Source organism: Trichomycterus rosablanca, chromosome 5 (genome assembly GCF_030014385.1).
Source record: "Trichomycterus rosablanca isolate fTriRos1 chromosome 5, fTriRos1.hap1, whole genome shotgun sequence".
Taxonomy (NCBI): Eukaryota; Metazoa; Chordata; class Actinopteri; order Siluriformes; family Trichomycteridae; genus Trichomycterus; species Trichomycterus rosablanca.
Window position 1 is genome coordinate 46194721 of NC_085992.1, and position 19904 is coordinate 46214624.

The following is a 19904-nucleotide window of genomic DNA, read 5'->3' on the forward strand; positions in this document are numbered from 1 at the left end:
ACACTGATTAGTCATAACATTAAAACCACCTCCTTGTTTCTACACACATTGTCCATTTTATCAGCTCCACTTACCATATAGAAGCACTTACTGACTGGAGTCCATCTGCTTCTCTGCATGCTTTGTTAGCCCCCTTTCATGCTGTTCTTCAATGGTCAGGACCCCCACAGGACCACCACAGAGCAGGTATTATTTGGGTGGTGGATCATTCTCAGCACTGCAGTAACACTGATATGGTGGTGGTGTGTTATTGTGTTTTGTGCTGGTAGGAGTTTTTAAACATTTACATTTTCAGCATTTAGCAGACGCTTTTATCCAAAGCGACTTACAGTACTGTGACAGTAAGCAATTGAGGGTTAAGGGCCTTGCTCAAGGGCCCAACAGTGGCAACCTGGTAGTGGTGGGGCTTGAACCAGCGACCTTTGGATTACTAGTCCAGTACCTTAACCACTAGGCTACAACTGCCCTACTGCCCTAAACACTTCACTGTCACTGCTGGACTGAGAATAGTCCACCAACCAAAAATATCCAGCCAACAGCATCCTGTGACCACTGATGAAGGTCTAGAAGATGACCAACTCAAACAGCAGCAATAGATGAGCGATCGTCTCTGACTTTACATCTACAAGGTGGACCAACTAGGTAGGAGTGTCTTATAGAGTGGACAGTGAGTGGACACGGTATTTAAAAACTCCATCAGCGCTGCTGTGATCCACTCATACCAGCACAACACACACTAACACACCACCACCATGTCAGTGTCACTGCAGTGCTGAGAATGATCCACCACCTAAATAATACCTGCTCTGTGGTGGTCCTGTGGGGGTCCTGACCATTGAAGAACAGGGTGAAAGCAGGTTAAAAAAAGTATGTAGAGAAATAGATGGACTACAGTTGGTAATTGTACTACAAAGTGCTTCTATATGGTAAGAGGAGCTGATAAAATGGACAGTGAGTGTAGAAACAAGGAGAAGTTTTAATGTTACGGCTGATCAGTGTATACACTTTACATGTTGATGTGAACAGGAAGCTCCTCAACCTTTGTGCCACTGAAAATTTTGCATATGCGCTAGATGCAGCTTCCAAGATCCAGAATTAGATTTTTTTTAAGAGAGAGAGAGAGAGAGAGAGAGAGAGAGAGAGAGAGAGAGAGAGAGAGAGAGAGATGTACCAACACTTTTTTAAGTTTCACATAAAACTGAACAGAGCAGAATTTTTTATATTAACACAACATTCTCATAACCCGATCATGGCAGCTGTGTGAAATGCAAAACTAAAAAACTAGAAGTGGTTGTTGAGACATTTTCCTCCATGAGCTAGAACTGTAAAAGGGTGAGTGTCTGTGGATGACAAATAAAAAAAACCCAGACTGAAAGTCAACATGGAAAATCTAGAATGCAGCAAGTGTTCACTTGATACAAATGAAAAGTCTCTTGCTGCTCCGTTAGCATCGTTTTCACAGGAGCACAGAGCACTGAGGTGAAGCAGTTTCTTCAGTCCTGACTCGCGCTACAGTACACGTCCTGTCAATCATCTCAGCTTATACGCGCAGCCGTGGAAGCCCAGCTCTCGTCCTTGCTGTGACCTTTCCCTCAGCCAGGTGGCAGTGTAAACCAGCTGATCCGGGAACTCGATCAGCTTCTCTATCACAGTATAATCTAGTTAAAAAACAGGGGCATGGGGTGAAGGGGCAGGTGGAGGCAGGGGTCTACTTTCACACAACGCCCAATACCAGTGTGGATCCAGAAGAAAGGCTCGAGGGGTGTGGAGGGGGTGGGGGCAAGAGTTTCAAGGGATCACTTGGTGCCTTTGGTGGGGGTGTCATTCTCAGTGGACTGTCGACCGTCTTTCCAGGCTTCTCGAGTGTTCTTTAGAGCCTGAGTGCGCTGCTGGTCCACTAACACATAATCGACCCGCTCATCGGACACTGCCACGGTAGTCGGGTTAGTCTGCAAAATGAAGAAGAAAAAGACTTTATAACACGAGTCAAACTCCAGGCCCGTTTGGCCCGCCACGTCATTTTATGTGGACCGTGAGAGCTTAAGAGACATATGATTGTCTTAACACTTTATTGCAAGATTTTTTTTCCTCCGTGGAAAAAATATATGATGTTTTTTATAACCACTGAACACACAGAAAAATTGTAAAAAAATATTTTCTAATTTGTTTTAAGCTTTTTAAAAAACGAGATTTTTAATTTGTAGCATATATGCAACATCATGTATTTGCAAAATAGGCATATGTTGTATGTACAGTGGTGTTCAAAAAAATAGCAGTCCAACACCATTAACCTGATAAATCACTGTTTTTAGTAGAAATGCTATTTCTACATAGCAAAAGAATTTACTTGAAAGTGTAGTAGAGTAATGAAAACAAAACAAACCCAACAATTAGGACATGCATGCTGCTCATCCTGAGTAATCGAAGCATTGATTGAAAGGGGCTTGTTCAAAATAATAGCAGTGAGGAGTTCAATTGGTGAAGTCATTCATTCTGCAGAAGAACGGGTGTCAATTTTGGCCCTTATTTAAGGTAGGAGGGTGGCAAATGTTGCACAGGTTGGTCATAGCGCATTTCCTTCTGAAATACTGGGTAAAATGGGTTATTCCAGACATTGTTCTGATGAACAGCGTACTTTGATTAAAAAGTTGATTGTAGAGGGAAAAAACATACAGAGAAGTGCAGCAGATTATAGGCTGCTCATCTAAAATGATCTCAAATGCCTTGAAGTGACAATCAAAACCTGAAAGACGCAGAAGGAAGCGTGGAACTACTGTTCGAAAGGATCAAAGAATAGCCAAAATGGCAAAGGCTCAGCCAATGATCACCTCCAGAAAGAACAAGGAACATCTGAAGTTCCCAGTGAGTACAGAAGATGATTAAGTGAAGCCAGTTTACCAGCAAGAACTCCTTGCAAAGTTCCGTTGTTAAGATAAAGACGTGTCCTGAATGGGTTCAAATCTGCCAAGGAACACATTGACTGGTCCAAAGAGAAATGGCTCAACATTTTGTGGACTGGTGAAAGCAAAATTGTTTTTTTTGGGTCTAGTGGCCGTAGACAGTATGTCAGATGACCCCCGAGCACTGAATTCAAGCCACAGTACACTGTGAAGACAGTAAAGCATGGTGGTACAAAATGATGATATGGGATGTTTTTCATACCATGGTGTTACGTCTATTTATTACATACGAGGGATCATGGATCAGATTAAATATATCAGAATACTTGAGATCATCATGTTGCCCTATGTCGAAGAAGAAATGTCCTTAAAATGGGTGTTTCAACATGACAATGACCCAAAACATCTTGGTTACAGACAAACAAGATTGAGGTAATAGAGTGGCCAGCCCAATCCCCTGACTTCAATCCCATAGAGAACTTGTGGGCTGACATCTGAAACACGTTTTTTTTTTAGGCAAAACCCAAAATTGCAGAAGAACTGTGGAATGTCGTCTCATCATCCTGGACTGGATACCTGTTCAGAGGTGCCAGAAGTTGGTCGACTCCATGCAACACAGATCTCGGAAACAATTGTTATGCCACTGAATATTAGTTCAGTAATTTAAAGTAAAATGAAACCTCAAACATTTTCAGTTTATACATACATTTTTTGAGTTTTTAAAGAAAATTGCTGGCACTGCTATTTTTTTGAACAGCCTAAAATTCATTTTTCTTAACTTTCTGTAAAGGATTAACACAAAATGGCTAAATGTTGTTAATGTTTTGATTTAGAATTGAAAGTGGAGTATTTTCAGTGCATTTGCATTTATGGAAATAAAAGTTATTATAATGATTTTGTGCTTTATTCGCTTTTTTAAAATCACTGCTATTTTTTTGAACACCACTGTACATTCTGGCATTTTTAATGAAGAAATATGGAAATTCTGGGCCCGGCTGCTGCTGCTTGCTGGGATGCTGGTGACTGATTTGATGCTGAAGGCCGGGAAAGGTCAATGTCTTGTCTAGAAACTGCTTGAGAGGTGGCAACAGTCACTATTGGCATCATTATTACTCTCTGAATCACTACTGGTTCAGTCAGGAGCCCACAGATAGTCATCGTCGTCACCACACAGTTCGTCTTTGCTGTTGCTTGGGAGGTCCAAAAAAGCAGCTATCGCACCATCTCCCAGGTGATCGGACGAATTCCCCTTTTCGGCATGAGGAACCAACCTTACCGCAAGTTGTTGCGAATTTTCTACAAATAAATATAGTAACCGTAAGGACGCAGCGTACGATTATCGTGTGCTATTATGCGACTGATAAGAACTACATACCTGGGATTTTTTCAGAAAGCTTACTTGCTAAATTTTTTTACTCTATTTCACAGCCTAATTCACTGAACAGCGTGGACACAGCCATTAGCCAGATTGAAATGACATATTCTTGATTCGTACGCCATCTATGGTACATATATATGAGTGAGACGTAAAGAGGGTCAGCCAGCGACTCTGCTACACTCACAGCTTCACAATCTCACCAATGGATGTTGGCAGAGTGTCAATTTTTTTAATTTGTTGCCAATTTGCTATATGATGCAATGAGGAGTTAAAATACACTGTAAAATCGTACATAAACTGCATCTTCCACAATGCATGCCGATTTCGTGACCCACAACGTGACCGCATCCTGGCACTAGATTTCCACGTTTCCACATCAGTGTTTAACTGAGGCGGTTTTCCAACAGGTGATGTTGAGAAATATTTACAAATAATCCCAAAATGTACAAGAAGAGAAAATTGAAGCAGAAGGAGGAAATGTAATGAAAGATGGGAAAGTGAAAACAAGTTCGTGCTTCTACAAGAAAAACCGGTACATCTCTTGTGTTATAAGACCGTGTCTGTGGTAAAGGAGTACAATATAAATATAGCTATATGTTATAAATATACAGTACAAATTTGCCATTTTGACACCAATTAAGAATTTTGACTCAAAGAAAAACACCAAATTGTCCAAGACCTAAAAGGCAGACACAGAGTGATATGTTACAATCGGCCCTTTGAAGGCCTCCCTCGGTGAAAATGAGTTTGACACGCCTGCTTTATAACCAGAGACAGGGACTTTAGGAAACTGTCATTGTTTACAAAAAATAACCTCGTTCTTTTTATTTTACAATGTGGTCACTGGTATTTTCTCATAGATCACTCCGTTGCAGTACAGCTACCAGTCTGAGGGGAAGAGAGCTACTATGGGCATCCTTACAGTCAGGCAATTTCTCTGGACAGATCAGTGAGCAGAGACGATTCATTTTTAATTAGACTCCTATCCACAAATGACTATGGCTTTAAAGTTCTGTCACTTAAAATGAACTAATCAACACTCCCTCCTACTGCAATCTGCAAAATGTTAATGGTTACAAATAGATTGATTCAGATTATCCAGTAATATATAGATATAGGGGTGAAAAAGCAAGCGCTGACTAGAAAAGTGACATGGTAAAATGTACATGGAATAAGCTGCACCAACACTGCACTGTTTATAAAATCCCCATTCACGCTTCCAACAGTTATTGAAGCGTGAAGCTTGCTAGACTGTGGTCATTGCCAACCATATTCAAGCACCGTCAGACCATCCATGGTCAAGCATGGTAGACCTGTTTCTGGTACTTCTGTCTTTTCTGTCAGATCTTCTCTCAGAATGAGGTGAATTTGAATCCACTGACCCATGTGGTTTTCAACAAGAGCTGTCTAACTAATCCTAATTATGTGCGCAAAGAGAAGTCACCAGCTGTCCAACATTTACTGACAATAAATAATGAAACATTATAAAATAGCATATCCACCATTACATGTTATGTCCTGACTCTGTCAGGTACGTTGTCTCACCTTTCGAGTGGATTTGCCAGGGTCCAGGTCCAAGTCCAGATACTCCACTTTGGTATTCATGTGCGGTTTCATGTTCTGAAACGTCCAAAAATGTTGTATCAGTGAACATGTAGAAAGTTTCGGTCAGTGAACATGTAAGACGTCGTATAACTGAATGTAACAGATGTTAGTCAATGGTATCTAACAAACTTTTGTTAACTTAAAGCTCCAATAAGAAACTGCAGCCCCAGAATTCGATCCAGGCGGCCGCTGAGGTTTCAGACCGAGGCTTTAAGTTTACAGAAGTCACGACTACAAAGTTACAAGTACAGCTAGGATGAACATGGACTAAACACTAGTACATACTGAACATAGCCAACCTAGCCAGAAGAGCAAATCATAATTTCTCCATATTGACTACCTAGTGCACTACATAGGGTGTAGTCTCTCATACTGTAATTTATTTAGAACACAAATGTAAAGTAAAAACTTTAGTTGACCTTAACAAATAAAAAGTAGCAGAAATAATGTAAAAGTCTTTATTATGACTGAAGAAGCTTTGCTTTACTGCAATGTGAACGAATCATTCGTTCTAAACTGACATAAAAAAATCTATTTGATTTTGAGAATCAATTCTCTCAGAACCATGTTGGTGTAAGACCATACGATTACATGTGTTACTAAATTTGGAACATGCTAGCAGCCCTGCTCACCTCCTCGAGTTGGTCTAGACCCTCCACCTCCCTCTTAACGGGGGTGATGGGCACCGTGCAGTAGAAGGACTCCTCTCTACAGAGTGGAGGAGCAGGGAGGACAAGACGGGAGCAGCAAAAAGATGTCAGAGAGAACAAAAGAAAGTGATAAAGCAACAAAGATCGAGAAATCAAAATACAAGAATGTGAAAAATTAATGACAAGCCAAAGACAAAATGATCACAGACCAAGAGGTGAATGAATACGTGCACAAAAGAAAAAGCACAAAACTGAACCTGTTAATCACATGAAGCCTCACTGAGTGTTTGATTCAAAGTAGATATCGTACAGTAGATGGGGCCACAACATTTGACAACTGCAACATCTTAAAATCTTGAAAGTCTGGATTGGCATGAGGCCACTATTACAAAATGTAAGTATTAAATGTCATGTCACTCCTGCAAGGAGTTGCACCTTTTCCCCTGCCTGAGTTAAATTTTTAAATGTTCTCCCCATGTAAGTGTGGGTTTCCTCCGGGTGCTCCGGTTTCCTCCCACAGTTCAAAGACATGCAAGTGAGGTGAATTGGAGACACTAAATTGTCCATGACTGTGTTCGATATAACCGTGGGTAATGATGAATCTTGTGTAATGAGTAACTACCATTTCGGTCATAAATGTAAACAAAGTGTAAAACATGACGTTAAAATCCTAATAAACAAACAGAATTTGATCATACTGATGAAGTTTGCTGATGTGGTCGGTCTGACTGCATCAAATAAATGTGAATAAGCTAAACACAGGAATGACTAATTGAGACAGGCACAACTGAAATAACCTTATTATTATTTGGAGGCTTCATGTGACAAAAACAGGTCCAAGCAAAACAAAGAACATGCAACTAAAGTCATGAGAACCCAGATCTCCTGGTGGAGTAGGAGGATGAACAAAGAAACATCACGTTTAAGAATGGAAAGCAATACAAGAGAGGAGGGAGAAGATGATGAGAGGACTCCTTCTGTCCACATCACTAACTACCTAATTACAGATGTGAGGAAGGGCAGGGAACGGTGTTTATCTAAGCACCACCACAAGATGTTTTATTATTATGACATGTCAATTAAAACATTTTATTTTTTGTTAAATGAAAGTATTTGTGGAGGGTGGGGCAAAAGTGGAACCTCTAAGGCCAGAAATGATATGCAGCACCAGATAATAATGCTTTTACTGTAGTCATTAAAAACTAAAGATGTGATTTAATGAAGTATTGAGAAAAACAGTGTGGATCTGAATGTGTAAGTGAATTCCTAAAGCTGAATGAAGATTTAAAGTAGAAAAAGTATCTAGTTGAAGAACTGTAGCGCTGTGGTGCTGCGGTTACATACTGTTTCATCTGTAGCCATGTTATTTTGCATGGCGACATAATTCTCCTCACATTCCTCAGAGTCGGTGCTGGAGGCTGTGCTATGCACTGACGGCGGTCTGGCTGGCATGTGGAACCTGGAGGGGCTGAGCATCACGACAATGTTCACACTCGTGCTTCAGTATTCATACATGCATATATACACACACACCCTTTACATGCCAACGGGATTATCATCAATAAAAGTTCCCGACCCGAAAGTTGTTATTACACAGTGGGAGCTTTCGGAACAATTCTTATACTAAAGTGAACAGAATAAAGTTCAATCAGATTCAAAAATTGTGGACACCCACACACGGAACGTCAAAATAAGTTTACATCAACAACAGAGAAGAAATTATTTTTTCTTTGCCCATTGTGAGCCCAATTTTGATTTTTATAAATCAAAAATAGAACATAAAATGTACCATAACTTTTATACATTCCACATTTGATGTTTCATTTTTGTCCAGTACATCCATTCAATTGAGCGGAGGTTTGTTCCCTGTGAAGAATCTGTTGACTTATTTCTCTTAGTAAATAAAAAAATACATATAGAATTTGACCAGGGGCACCCAGGTGGCACAGCGGGATATTCCGCTTGCACACCAGCACCGAGTTTCTGAACTCCTCCGGTCGGCTGGACGCCATCTAGCGGGCATAATTGGCAGTGCCTGCGGCAGATACTAATTGGCCACCGTATCTGCAGGGTGGGGGCCGGACTATGTGTGGGTGGGTGGGTCTTCATATGCTGTGTAAGGATCCTGATTGGCGGAAGAGACACCTGTGCAGAATGCAGGGGCGAGAAGAGGATGGCTGTGCACGTGTCGGAAGAGACGTGTACTGCGACGTGCTCTCCTCGGATGCAATCTGGTATCTCTTAGCAGCGGAAGACAAAATAGAGTGTGCTAAATCGGGAGGAAAATGGGGAGAAAATGCATAAAAAATAAAAGAATTGACCAGGGGTGACCAAACATTTGCACTGGACTAGCAGGAGTGTACAACATGTAATCTTAGTAAATACTAGAACGATCTGTCTTGGCAACTGCTAAATACAGGAGCAGCCATAAAGGAAGAGGTGGTTACTGGCCAAAAAGCATCACTGTACAGGTGAGACTTATTTTAAACTATATTGTAGCAGTCACACAGTGGATTGGATAATAATTTTGTAAATTACTTCTATAGTATTTTATAAAAAGGAAGAAACTGGAGAAAGGAAGAACTGGATTGTGGCTGATATATTTCTTTATTGGTAATGGATCCCAATTTGGGTTCATAAAGACGTCTATGTTATACACCTTAATGTGAGCCACAAACCAACAAAGTACACTGAGAGATATAGTGACATCTGCCGGTAAAACCGTAGAACTGCAAGTTAGGAACTTTTTAGGTTAAGATTCCATTATTGATTCCCATGGGGAAAATCCGAGCGTTACAGCAGCTCAAGCACAGAGTCAATACAGTTAGAGTAAATAAAACAGGGTAGAAATCTTCGGTAAGATGTCTGATTCTACAATACCCATGCTTATGCTAGCTTAACAAATCCTTCAGTGTATCGTGGAAGGCCAGATGCTTTATGTCAGGGGTTATAAACCTGTAAGCCTGTGGCCAGTTGAGGTCTGTGACACATGGAGGCGCAGCTCAGACTTCTACAGTATACTGTAGGTCTATTATTACTCTATTTAAATATTTGAATGCATGTGTGTGGCCCACAAGTCTGAAATTTGCAGACTAGCTGATAATCCACCATCATCAGGGTCTAGGTGAGGATGCTAAAGAACCAAGTAATAACGACTTCACAGGTGGGAACCAAGACCATCCAATAAGCATGTGAGAGCATCAACAAGAGTGTTAAAGGATGTAATACAACTATTACATCCACAAACTTTATTCACATTCTGACAAACATTCATGCCCTATAAGGTAATCTCACAAACATCTGGATCTGTTGTTAAACATTATGATGAGCATCTGTAAATTAAAGCAATCAAGGAGACATCATAGCACAGGAGCTAATCCTCCACTGTCAGGCAGTATATGTAAAGCAGTCTGATTGAGTAGCACACTATCATACTGGGTTAGGACAATTCTACAGTACTGGATGAGGGGTTAGTTAGTGTGGCATGCAGGACTGTCTGGACTCTAGTGCCATTCAGCAGTGGTCAGACTGACCGGTGCTGAAAATGATGGCAGACTAGTAAACCAGAGCAGAATATTAAAGAGGCAGATTAATAAAAACTTACTCCCTGGTGAAGGACCTGGTGACGGGTGAATGCACTGGTGTAACAAAATCCTCACACTCAGGGACCCGCTGGATGACCAAAGGAGCTGGCTTGGCTACAAGAGACAATTATCATGTTAGATTGAGAAAATGTACAGGACAAACAGTTTAAGTTCTTTATAGATAGAACACAAATCATGAGTACAGGCTCGGTCACACCAGGTATTTGTACACAAAAATGTGCATTTATGTGAATATGGGGTTAATTTAGAAGAATGCCTTTATTTGTCATATATACAATCTTCCTACTAAAAGCCCAAAGCTCTACATACTAGGCTACCACTGTTTATGCATTTTTCCCCATTTTCCACCCAATCTAGTTGTACCTAATTACCTGATTGCATTTTGCTTTCTCTCTACTGCTGCAGACCTCTACTAGTGACATAGGAGAGTCTAACTAACTAACACCACAAATGTGTTCTTTTATACTGCTAATTGTATTGTATCCTAACATTCAACTCAGATTAGGATTCGAAAGCAAGTCAGAAACATTGTGTATAAGACCTGCCCCATCATCCCCACCATGTAATAATTAAATTGACTTTTTGGGGCACTTTGATGAGCAGCAATAAAAAAATTAATAAATAAATAAACAAGCTAGCACACAAGAGCTAAAATTTCAAATTCTAATACCGGAGGATAATGGGGGTCCGGTGCGTGACTTTCTGTACGCTATACCAATCACCATCCACGTACATGTCAGAAGTGGTTGGTTGTGGCAATGGTTGTGGTTTGGGAGTAAAGGATTGCAGCAGTATAGCAGCCAAAATACAAATCGGATAATTAAATACAACTAGAAAGTTGTATCTAGAAAGTTTTTATTAACGTTTTTATTAGTGTTTGCTTAAACACTACACATGGAAGAAACACAACGGATTTTTAAATTGGGCATATAAAGTGATATACAGCTATTTCGTAAATCTCTCAGAAATACAACTTTCTGGTGTGACCACAGTTGTACTAATTAAATACTAATTAAATAAATAAATGGCTGTGATCATGACACATCAGTCAACTTAGAATCAAATCAGAATATTTTCCTTACCCAGAAACCTAAAAGTATTGGGTGAACAGTGTTAAAATATAACATAACAAACATAAATTCTATTTTCTAATGATCACATTGCCTGTTTGTTTGTCATTTTTCATTTCCCACCAACCAGTACACGAGACATAACACAAACCATCCAGTTCTCTAACATGACTTTAAAAAGTGTGCCAAAAGGAAAAATATATAGACAAGCATGGTAGTTGATCTAAAGTTATACGAGTGGTTCCATTTTTTTTACATTTGCCTTTCATTTCAAGCTCTACTGTGCATTTGTGTTATGATAGATGCCTAATAACTAATCTGCTGTATTGTGTATTTTATTTTCATTTTTTTCGTTTAAAAAAATGTAGTTTAATGTCAGTCAGATAGAATTAGATAATTTGTTCAGTTTAACAGTATTTTAGTGGCATTTCTGAAATTATTGACATGGGTTCAGATTTCAGAAATGAGAAAACAATGGCTCCTGCTTTGTGGAAATACACAAACAGGTCATTCCTGGGATTTGGTGCCTTTTGGACCTTAAAACTTTTTGAAAATGAAACACTGATTTAATTTGTTTTTCATATTTTATTATAAAAAGGATGTGCTATACTTTTCCAAACTAATATTGGTCAAGCTAAATTACACATGCACCTCACATACGTGTAGGCTCTAAAGACTAGTTATGTATTAATGTGCCTCCACTTTAATGATTTTATTAATTGATTTAATGTTTCAAATCAGAAAGACCTTGATTTAAGAACCACATGGAGACTAGAACAGGACAGATGGGTCTAAATGAGATCTGTTGCATGACCGATTTTTGCCAGATGAGGGAGAAGTTGACCAAATTTACAGAAAGGAAAAAAACCCCACTGATTTGCAGAGTACACACAGTGATGTGTAGCATATTTTACTATGTTAATGTTCTTCCTGGTGAATTCATGATCGTGAGATAAGACATCATCGTCTGATAAACTAGTGCAGTTCATCAATAAATGACGGCAGAAGCTCGCAAAAACAATTCTCCAAAAGCAGCTCTTGTGAGTGCAGAATGAAACGCTCCCTGATCTCACAGTTCCTTCTCACAGTTCACATCATTATTCCCAGCATCATTATCTACTCATGATCATCTAATAATCTGAAATGAGCACAAGGAAGCATCAGATCTCCCAATCCTGTATTTACGCATCATTCATTAAATCCAGGCTGCGTTAACCTGTTCATGGTCTGGTGTACATAGGAACAAACCATCACTCATTTACTCACAAACCTAAAGCAGCTATCCACCTTCTGGAGACTGGAAGATAACTAAAGTACCCGGAGGAGACAAAGGGTCTGTCTGAAAACCTAGTGATCTCTCTACATTAGGGATGTAACGATGCACCACAATACAGTTAATAACCGATCCAAGAATTCCACGGTTCAAATTGATTAGACATGTAAAATGAATTAATATTCACTTTAAACAGCAGAGGGCACTGGCACTACACAACTCACCTGGTTGACGTCATTGGCGCTATATGCCTGGTTGCCAAATCCGGGGTTTTTCAGCCCTATTGGGATTCATTCAAAATTGTTTTGCATAGTTTTTACCTACCTCAGAAATAAAAGTGCATTTATTATTTAGATAAATAAAAGATAAATCAAATACAAATACAAATACAGTATTTTATTTTATTTTTTAAGAGAAATAATAAAGGAAACATTATTATTATCATAATTTGTCTTCAATTTCAGTTCCCCAAAAATCGGGAAAAAATCGTATTGTGAACCCAGTATCGTGAATCGCATTGCATCGTGGGTAGAGTGTATCGTTACATCCCTACTCTTCATAGACACTTTTAAATTGTGCTACACTCCCAAGAAGAAGGCCTGTCTAAATTCATATATATATATATATATATATATATATATTCAAATCCAGGCTTTGCTATGCAGCCACTGTTGGGTCCTTGAGCAAAACCCTTAACACTGTCTGCTCCAGGGGCGCCGTAAGGTGGCTGACCCTGCGCTCTGACCCCAGCTTCCAAACAAGCTGGGATATGCGAAGAAAGAATTTCATTGTACTGTACACCTGTATATGTATATATGACAAATAAAGTATATCTTCTTCTTCTTCTTCTATATACCTTAAAATGCTGCCTACACAATTAGGCAGAAGCTAGTTGAGGCCAATGTGTTCTGTTATTGCCGAGGTTGTTCTGCTATTTGGCCAAAATTATGTGGACACCCCTACTAATAAAGGAGTTTGGGTGTTTTACCCCTATTGTAAACAGGTGTTTGAAATCAATTACACAAAATAAATGATATGCTTCCAGCCTAGGAGCATCTGTTTAAAAGAAAAGCTCTTTTCAGATCCAGAACGACTGTCCGTGTTCACCAAGCAAGGTCCATAAAGATGATTGGTTTGATCAGTGGACATATTAGGTCCCAACCCTGATTAAATTGGAAATTTGTGTCAAAAAGGGCACCTGGTGTAAAAACTAAGCCAAATCAAATATGCGGACAAATATTTGACAAGAGCAGCTGACAGAAACGATTCCTTCATGAATTCTAATACCAGAGCCTTTATAATAACACAATAGAGCGTGTTTATAAAGCCTGCACAACAATCATCAGCTCGAATTTCATAATTGTGACAGGCCTAATAATAATTAAACAGCTCACAGACTAAACTGCAGTTCACAGCTGGCTCAGCGCCATCCATCTGAGACTTGCACAATCTGGCAACCATGAAGGAGCTCACTTTTCCGACGGCTAAACAACTTCGACTGAAAGCTACACCATCTGGAGCCAAGAGGCAGAGACACAGATAGTTCACCCTACCGATCAGCATTTCAAAGCCCTACCCAAGCACTCTGGGAATTCGGCACTATTAAGTTCACACAGTCACAGCAGGACTGAACCCCTCTATAAACATCCAGACGTTCTGTGGACGGTCAGTGTGGCTGAGCTGTTCCAGTCACAACATGTATGCAGGTTTTGTATTGTACACATGTAGGCGAGTTTCTTTTTGGCTGACGATATGATTGGAAAACAGAAAAACACTTTTTGGCTGTCACACACTTGTCATGGCTTTCCTGAGATATTCTTGCTTTCAAAACATAACTTTGTGGCATCGCTGCATAATTTATGTCTTTACTGTGGCCATGAATTACATACACTGATCAGCCATAACATTAAAACAACCTCCTTGTTTCTACACACATTGTCCATTTTATCAGCTCCACTTCCCATATAGAAGCACTTTGTAGTTCTACAATTACTGACTGTAGTCCATCTGTTTCTCTACATGCTTTGTTAGCCCCCTTTCATGCTGTTCTTCAATGGTCAGGACCCCCACAGGACCACCACAGAGTAGGTATTATTTAGGTGGTGGATCATTCTCAGCACTGCAGTGACACTGACATGGTGGTGGTGTGTTAGTGTGTGTTGTGCTGGTATGAGTGGATCAGACACAGCAGCACTGATGGAGTTTTTAAACACCTTACTGTCACTGCTGGACTTAGAATAGTCCACCAACCAAAAATATATCCAGCCAACAGCACCCTGTGGGCAGCATCCTGTGACCACTGATGAAGGTCTGAAAGATGGCCAACTTAAACAGCAGCAATAGATGAGCGATCGTCTCTGACATCTACAAGGTGGACCAACTAGGTAGGAGTGTCTAATAGAGTGGACAGTGAGTGGACACGGTATTTAAAACTCAGCACGCTGCTGTGTCTGATCCACTCATACCAGCACAACACACACTAACACACCACCACCATGTCAGTGTCATTGCAGTGCTGAGAATGATCCACCACCTAAATAATACCTGCTCTGTGGTGGTCCTGTGGGGGTCCTGACGATTAAAGAACAGGGTGAAAGTAGGCTAAAAAGGTATGTAGAGAAATATATGTACTACAGTTAGTAATTGTAGAACTACAAAGTGCTTCTATATGGTCAGTGGAGCTGATAAAATGGACAGTGAGTGTAGAAATGTTGATTGATTAGTTTTTAACGCTGTACCGACAGGGTCATTCATACGGCGGTACTCAAGTTACTTCTTCATTTTGTGTCATTTTTTTTAATGTTTTTATTTAAATATGTTTAAAAAATTCATTATTTTCCCTGGTGCTGTAGATTTAAGCACATTTCGTGTGTGAGTGTAGAAACAAGAAGGTGGTTTTAATGTTATGGCTGATCAGTGTGTATGACAGTGCATACTCAAAAATACCTGGAACAGCAGTCTTTCTGCCAGGGTCAAAAAGGAAACCCAAAGTGTCACATTATGCTAAGTGGAAATTTGTCCAGATAGTCAGGCCAGATTTGTCCAGATGAGAGGCTTTATTTTGTAGGGAGGCTCGCTTTGTTCTCACCTTTCTCTGTGTTTTATGCTTAATTTTTGAAACTTAAATCACAGCCTGGCACCAGCGCTGCTCCATTAGCCACCAGCAGTGCTTCACACTCTGAGAAATAGAATAGAGTCCCCACTACATGATCACAGCAAAAAAAAAAAACATCTCCACCACCACACAAGGTAAATCAAATTTCTCCCTAGTAATACAGTACACCAATTGTCTTCTGCTGCTGAGATTGCATCCGTTGAGAGCACGTCGCTGTACACGCCTCTTCCAACCCGTGTACAGTCCTCCTCTTCTCATCCCTGCATTCTGCACAGGCGTCTTTTCCACCAATCAGGGTCCCTACACAGTGTATAAGGACCCACCCACCCACACATAGTCCGACCCCCACCCTGCAGATACGGTGGCCAATTAGTATCTGCTGCAGGCACTGCCAATTATGCCCGCCAGATGGCGCCCAGCCGACCGGTGGCAACGCGGGTTTCGAACCGAGGAGTTCAGAAACTCGGTGCTGGTGTGCTAGCGGAATATCCCGCTGCACCACCTGGGCGCCCCACGGTACCAATTTTAATATTTATTTACAGGTCTTACATTACATATTTACGTATCTATTTATGTTGTTCATTTGTGCACGTTTAGCACTTTTGATGACCTTGGTGCTGTGTTTTCTTGTATTTTCGCACCCTTTGGAAAAAAAAAACCTTGCCATTTTGGACAATCACATTTTATTTATTTTAAGTGCTCCCCCCTTTTAGTCCGTTAAATCGAGGTTCCACTGTAGTTACTCGTATATTTAGATGTTTTACAGCATGCTTACACAGTGATAGTGAGGGCAATGATAGCTCAGTGGATAGGGTACTGGACTAGTAATCAGAAGGTTGTCGGTTCAAGCCCGGTTCACTTGCCAAGTTGCCACTGTTGGGCCCCTGAGCAAGGCCCTTAACCCTCAACCCACACAAAATTGTGTTCAGTCATGGACGGATAAAAGCGTGTGCTAAATGCCGAAAACGTAAATGTAAATGTTACACAGTGGTTATATTCATGACAGGAAAGGTAGGTACTTATGTGATTACGTTTTGATTTTAAGCCAAATTAAATGATTGGTTTGGCATTTGGTCGAGGGTCAACACCATCATGACAGTACCAGACAGCTCACGGTTACTGTGATACATTTCATAGCTAAATGAAAATTAAATCAGTCGTACCAAGAGGAAAGATCATGTGTATGCTAAGGTTAAAGAACTTCTGCTGCTGACAGGTAAAGAAATAGAGAATAAAGTAAAGAAACACACTAAACTGATCTTTGTGAACTGAACGTGAATTCTTTCTCCTGACTCTTCAGGTTCTGTAAGTAATAAGGCTGATAATTAAGTGTTGAGAAGAGTTCAGATGGCAGGCAGACATGAGACATGTGAGTGTAAACAGAGGCGGTCTGTGCAGGTACCTACCCTTACGACGTCTGGAGAAATCGCCTATGGTTTGAGAGTCGGTTCGCTCAAGACCGACACTCCGATTAGCTCTGATTATTTTAGGACTCTGACCTGATTGGTGAAAGAAAACTTGTTTTTATTACATGTCTCTCTTCAAACCATTTCACTTTGAATATTTGAATGATGTCTGATTTATTTTTTAAACCCTTTCCCCCATGCAGTGAAGCAGAAGCACACTACTCATCGGCCTGCCGCTCATCCGGGCCTCCTTCACGTCTTTTCACTCTTTCACTATACAGATGTGTGACGACGCTGCTGCCATGACAACATCTCATCATGCACTTAAGGTCATGCAACAGTCAGGGCTTTCTCTGAAGCGTGGACAGCACCGCGGCATGCACACAGGTAAACACGCTTTGGAGGTACAAAACTCCGAACCCCGACGCAGAGTGGCGTCGGCTCAGACGGTGTAACACCCACTCAGGATCATGCCCCGATACACAGTACGTAAATAATCAACACAGCAAGAGCAGGAAGGCGTGAGACACAAATCTACAAGAGTCCATGATTAACCACACTTCTCAGACAAGACTTTAGCTACACACGAGACATGAGCCAACATTTGGTGCAAGACAGTGAGAAGAATGTGATGGTGAGAGAAAAGAGAGACAGATTAAAATAGATTAAAATAGACAAAAACAGAAGAAACTGTGAGATCAGAATCAATAATCAATTATTTTTCATATATAAAGCACAATAAAATTATGCGCCTATTAAATCATATAAAGATTTTGAGCAATTAATTTCAGACCTTAGATTTTGCACCTTTACACCAATATCTTGAGGCACTGTTTTCACAAATCAGTCATGGATATATGGATCCCCCTCCCACCTCAGACTTTTATTCATTTATTTATTTATTTATTAGGATTTTAACGTCATATTTTACACACTTTGGTTACATTCATGACAGGAACGGTAGTTACTGGTTACACAAGATTCATCAGTTCAAGTTTGATGTCAAACACAGTCATGGACAATTTTGTATCTCCAATTAGCCTGGCTGCACGTCTTTGTACTGTGGGAAGGAAACTGGAGCTTCCAGAGGACCCACACAGACACAGGGAGAACATGCAAACTTCACACAGAAAGGACCCGGACCGTTTCACTTGGGAATCAAACCCAGGTCCTTTTTGCTGTGAGGTGACAGTGCTACCCACCAAGCCACCGTGCTGTCACCAACCTCAGACACAGCCAATGTCTGTATATAGATGAATGATCATTTGGTAGCACCGCTGGGGATTTGAACCCTGAACACTAGCAGCAATGGTAGTGTAATATACACCGATCAGGCATAACATTATGACCACCTTAATAATATTGTGTTTGTCTTCCTTGCTGCCAAAACAGCCCTGCAATTGCGATGCACTGTGTATTCTGACACCTTTCTATCAGAACCAGCATTAACTTCTTCAGCAGTTTGAGCTACAGTAGCTCGTCTGTTGGATCGGACCACACGGGCCAGCCTTCACTCCCCATGTGAATCAATGAGCCTTGGCCGCCCATGACCCTGTCGGAGGTTTACCACTGTTCCTTTCTTGGACCACTTTTGATAGATACTGACCACGGCAGACCGGGAACACCCCACAAGAGCTGCAGTTTTGGAGATGATCTGACCCAGTCATCTAGCCATCACAATTTGGCCCTTGTCAAACTCGCTCAAATCCTCACGGTTGCCCATTTTTCCTGCTTCTATTTTCCCCCCCACTAACAGGTGCCGTGATGAAGAGATAATCAGTGTTATTCACTTCACCTGTCAGTGGTCATAATGTTATGCCTTGTCGGTGTATAATAGTAATATGACATAAGTGTTTTTTGCTTTATGTTTTAAAACAGTATTTTATAATCGATTTGGTTGGTGCAGAACTAAATCCACAGCCAATGCCCATCTCCCAGCATGCAACTTACAGTAAAAAACTACAGACAAAATGAATTAGACCAAAACAGACTGTAATTTCCCAGTAAAGTGCCAAATCATTGCCCGTACGGCTCATTTAAGGCCACGTTCAGTACAAGCTAATAAATCCTGTATGTGCACCATAGTGAAGGGCGGCATTCTGGAGACAGGCTAAAGGCACAGAATTAACGTGCCAAAGCAAGAGAGAGATTTTTAATTAGAAAGTAACTGTGCCTGGCTCATAATTACACCCACGAGTGCTAAATTTCATCTCCAGCCCTGCATAATAGACTATTTGTACACTAAAAGTTAGTGGACACCCTTTCTAATTATCAAGTTTTGATGTCTTAAGAAACAGCTATTGCTAACAGGTGTATAAATCAGTCAGGTGTATAAAGGCAGTTGTAGCCTAGTGGTTAAAGCACTGGACTAGTAATGGAAAGGTTGCTGGCCAGGTTGCCACTGTTGGGCCCTTGAGCAAGGCCCTTAACCCTCAATTGCTTAGACAATATACTATCATAGACCAATTGGCTAAGCTTAAACGGAAGAAAAAGGGATAAAATGTATATATGTATATGTAGAAAAAAATCATGCTTGTGTTTGAGGAAGTCTCATCTTTATGCTGCGGCATGACCATTCCCCTGTGGACAAAGCAGTGTTTAGGTGTAGAGGGACTCCAGTGGCCTGACTTCAACCCAACTGAACAAAAGATATGAAACAAAACAGCTGAATAATTTAGACTGTTGATTGCAGGCCAGGTCGTCTCATTCTGCACGAGTGCCTGATCTCACAAATGTTCTTTTAACATATAAATGCCCACAGTTTTATAACAGAATGGTCAAAAAGCTTTTACTTTTAGTACTTTTAGTTTATACACTGTAATTTCCATTACAGGACAAATTTTAAAATGTGATGCTAAAGGGCAAGAGAGTAACCGCAGAGTATAAACTCTTCTGCACCATT

At 40.5% G+C, this 19904-nt stretch overlaps 1 protein-coding gene across 6 annotated transcripts in view; it reads right to left on the bottom strand.

The window, feature by feature from the left end:
* Window positions 1-1115: 1115 nt before the first annotated feature.
* Window positions 1116-19904, bottom strand: part of gab1 (GRB2-associated binding protein 1) — a 128148-nt gene continuing 109359 nt past the window's right edge. For 2 of the 6 annotated variants that reach the window (XM_062996227.1, XM_062996226.1), the window contains 5 exons: window positions 17003-17095; window positions 10138-10231; window positions 7878-8001; window positions 5824-5898; window positions 1116-1949 (listed from right to left, as the gene is read on the bottom strand). In XM_062996227.1, coding sequence (XP_062852297.1) covers window positions 1797-1949; window positions 5824-5898; window positions 7878-8001; window positions 10138-10231; window positions 17003-17095 — 539 coding nt within the window. In that variant the 3' untranslated portion in view covers window positions 1116-1796. Of the gene's footprint in view, window positions 1950-5823; window positions 5899-6515; window positions 6592-7877; window positions 8002-10137; window positions 10232-15432; window positions 15660-17002; window positions 17096-19904 lie in introns of those variants that run through there. The other 4 variants (XM_062996229.1, XM_062996228.1, XM_062996230.1 and 1 more) reach the window with 3 other exon arrangements.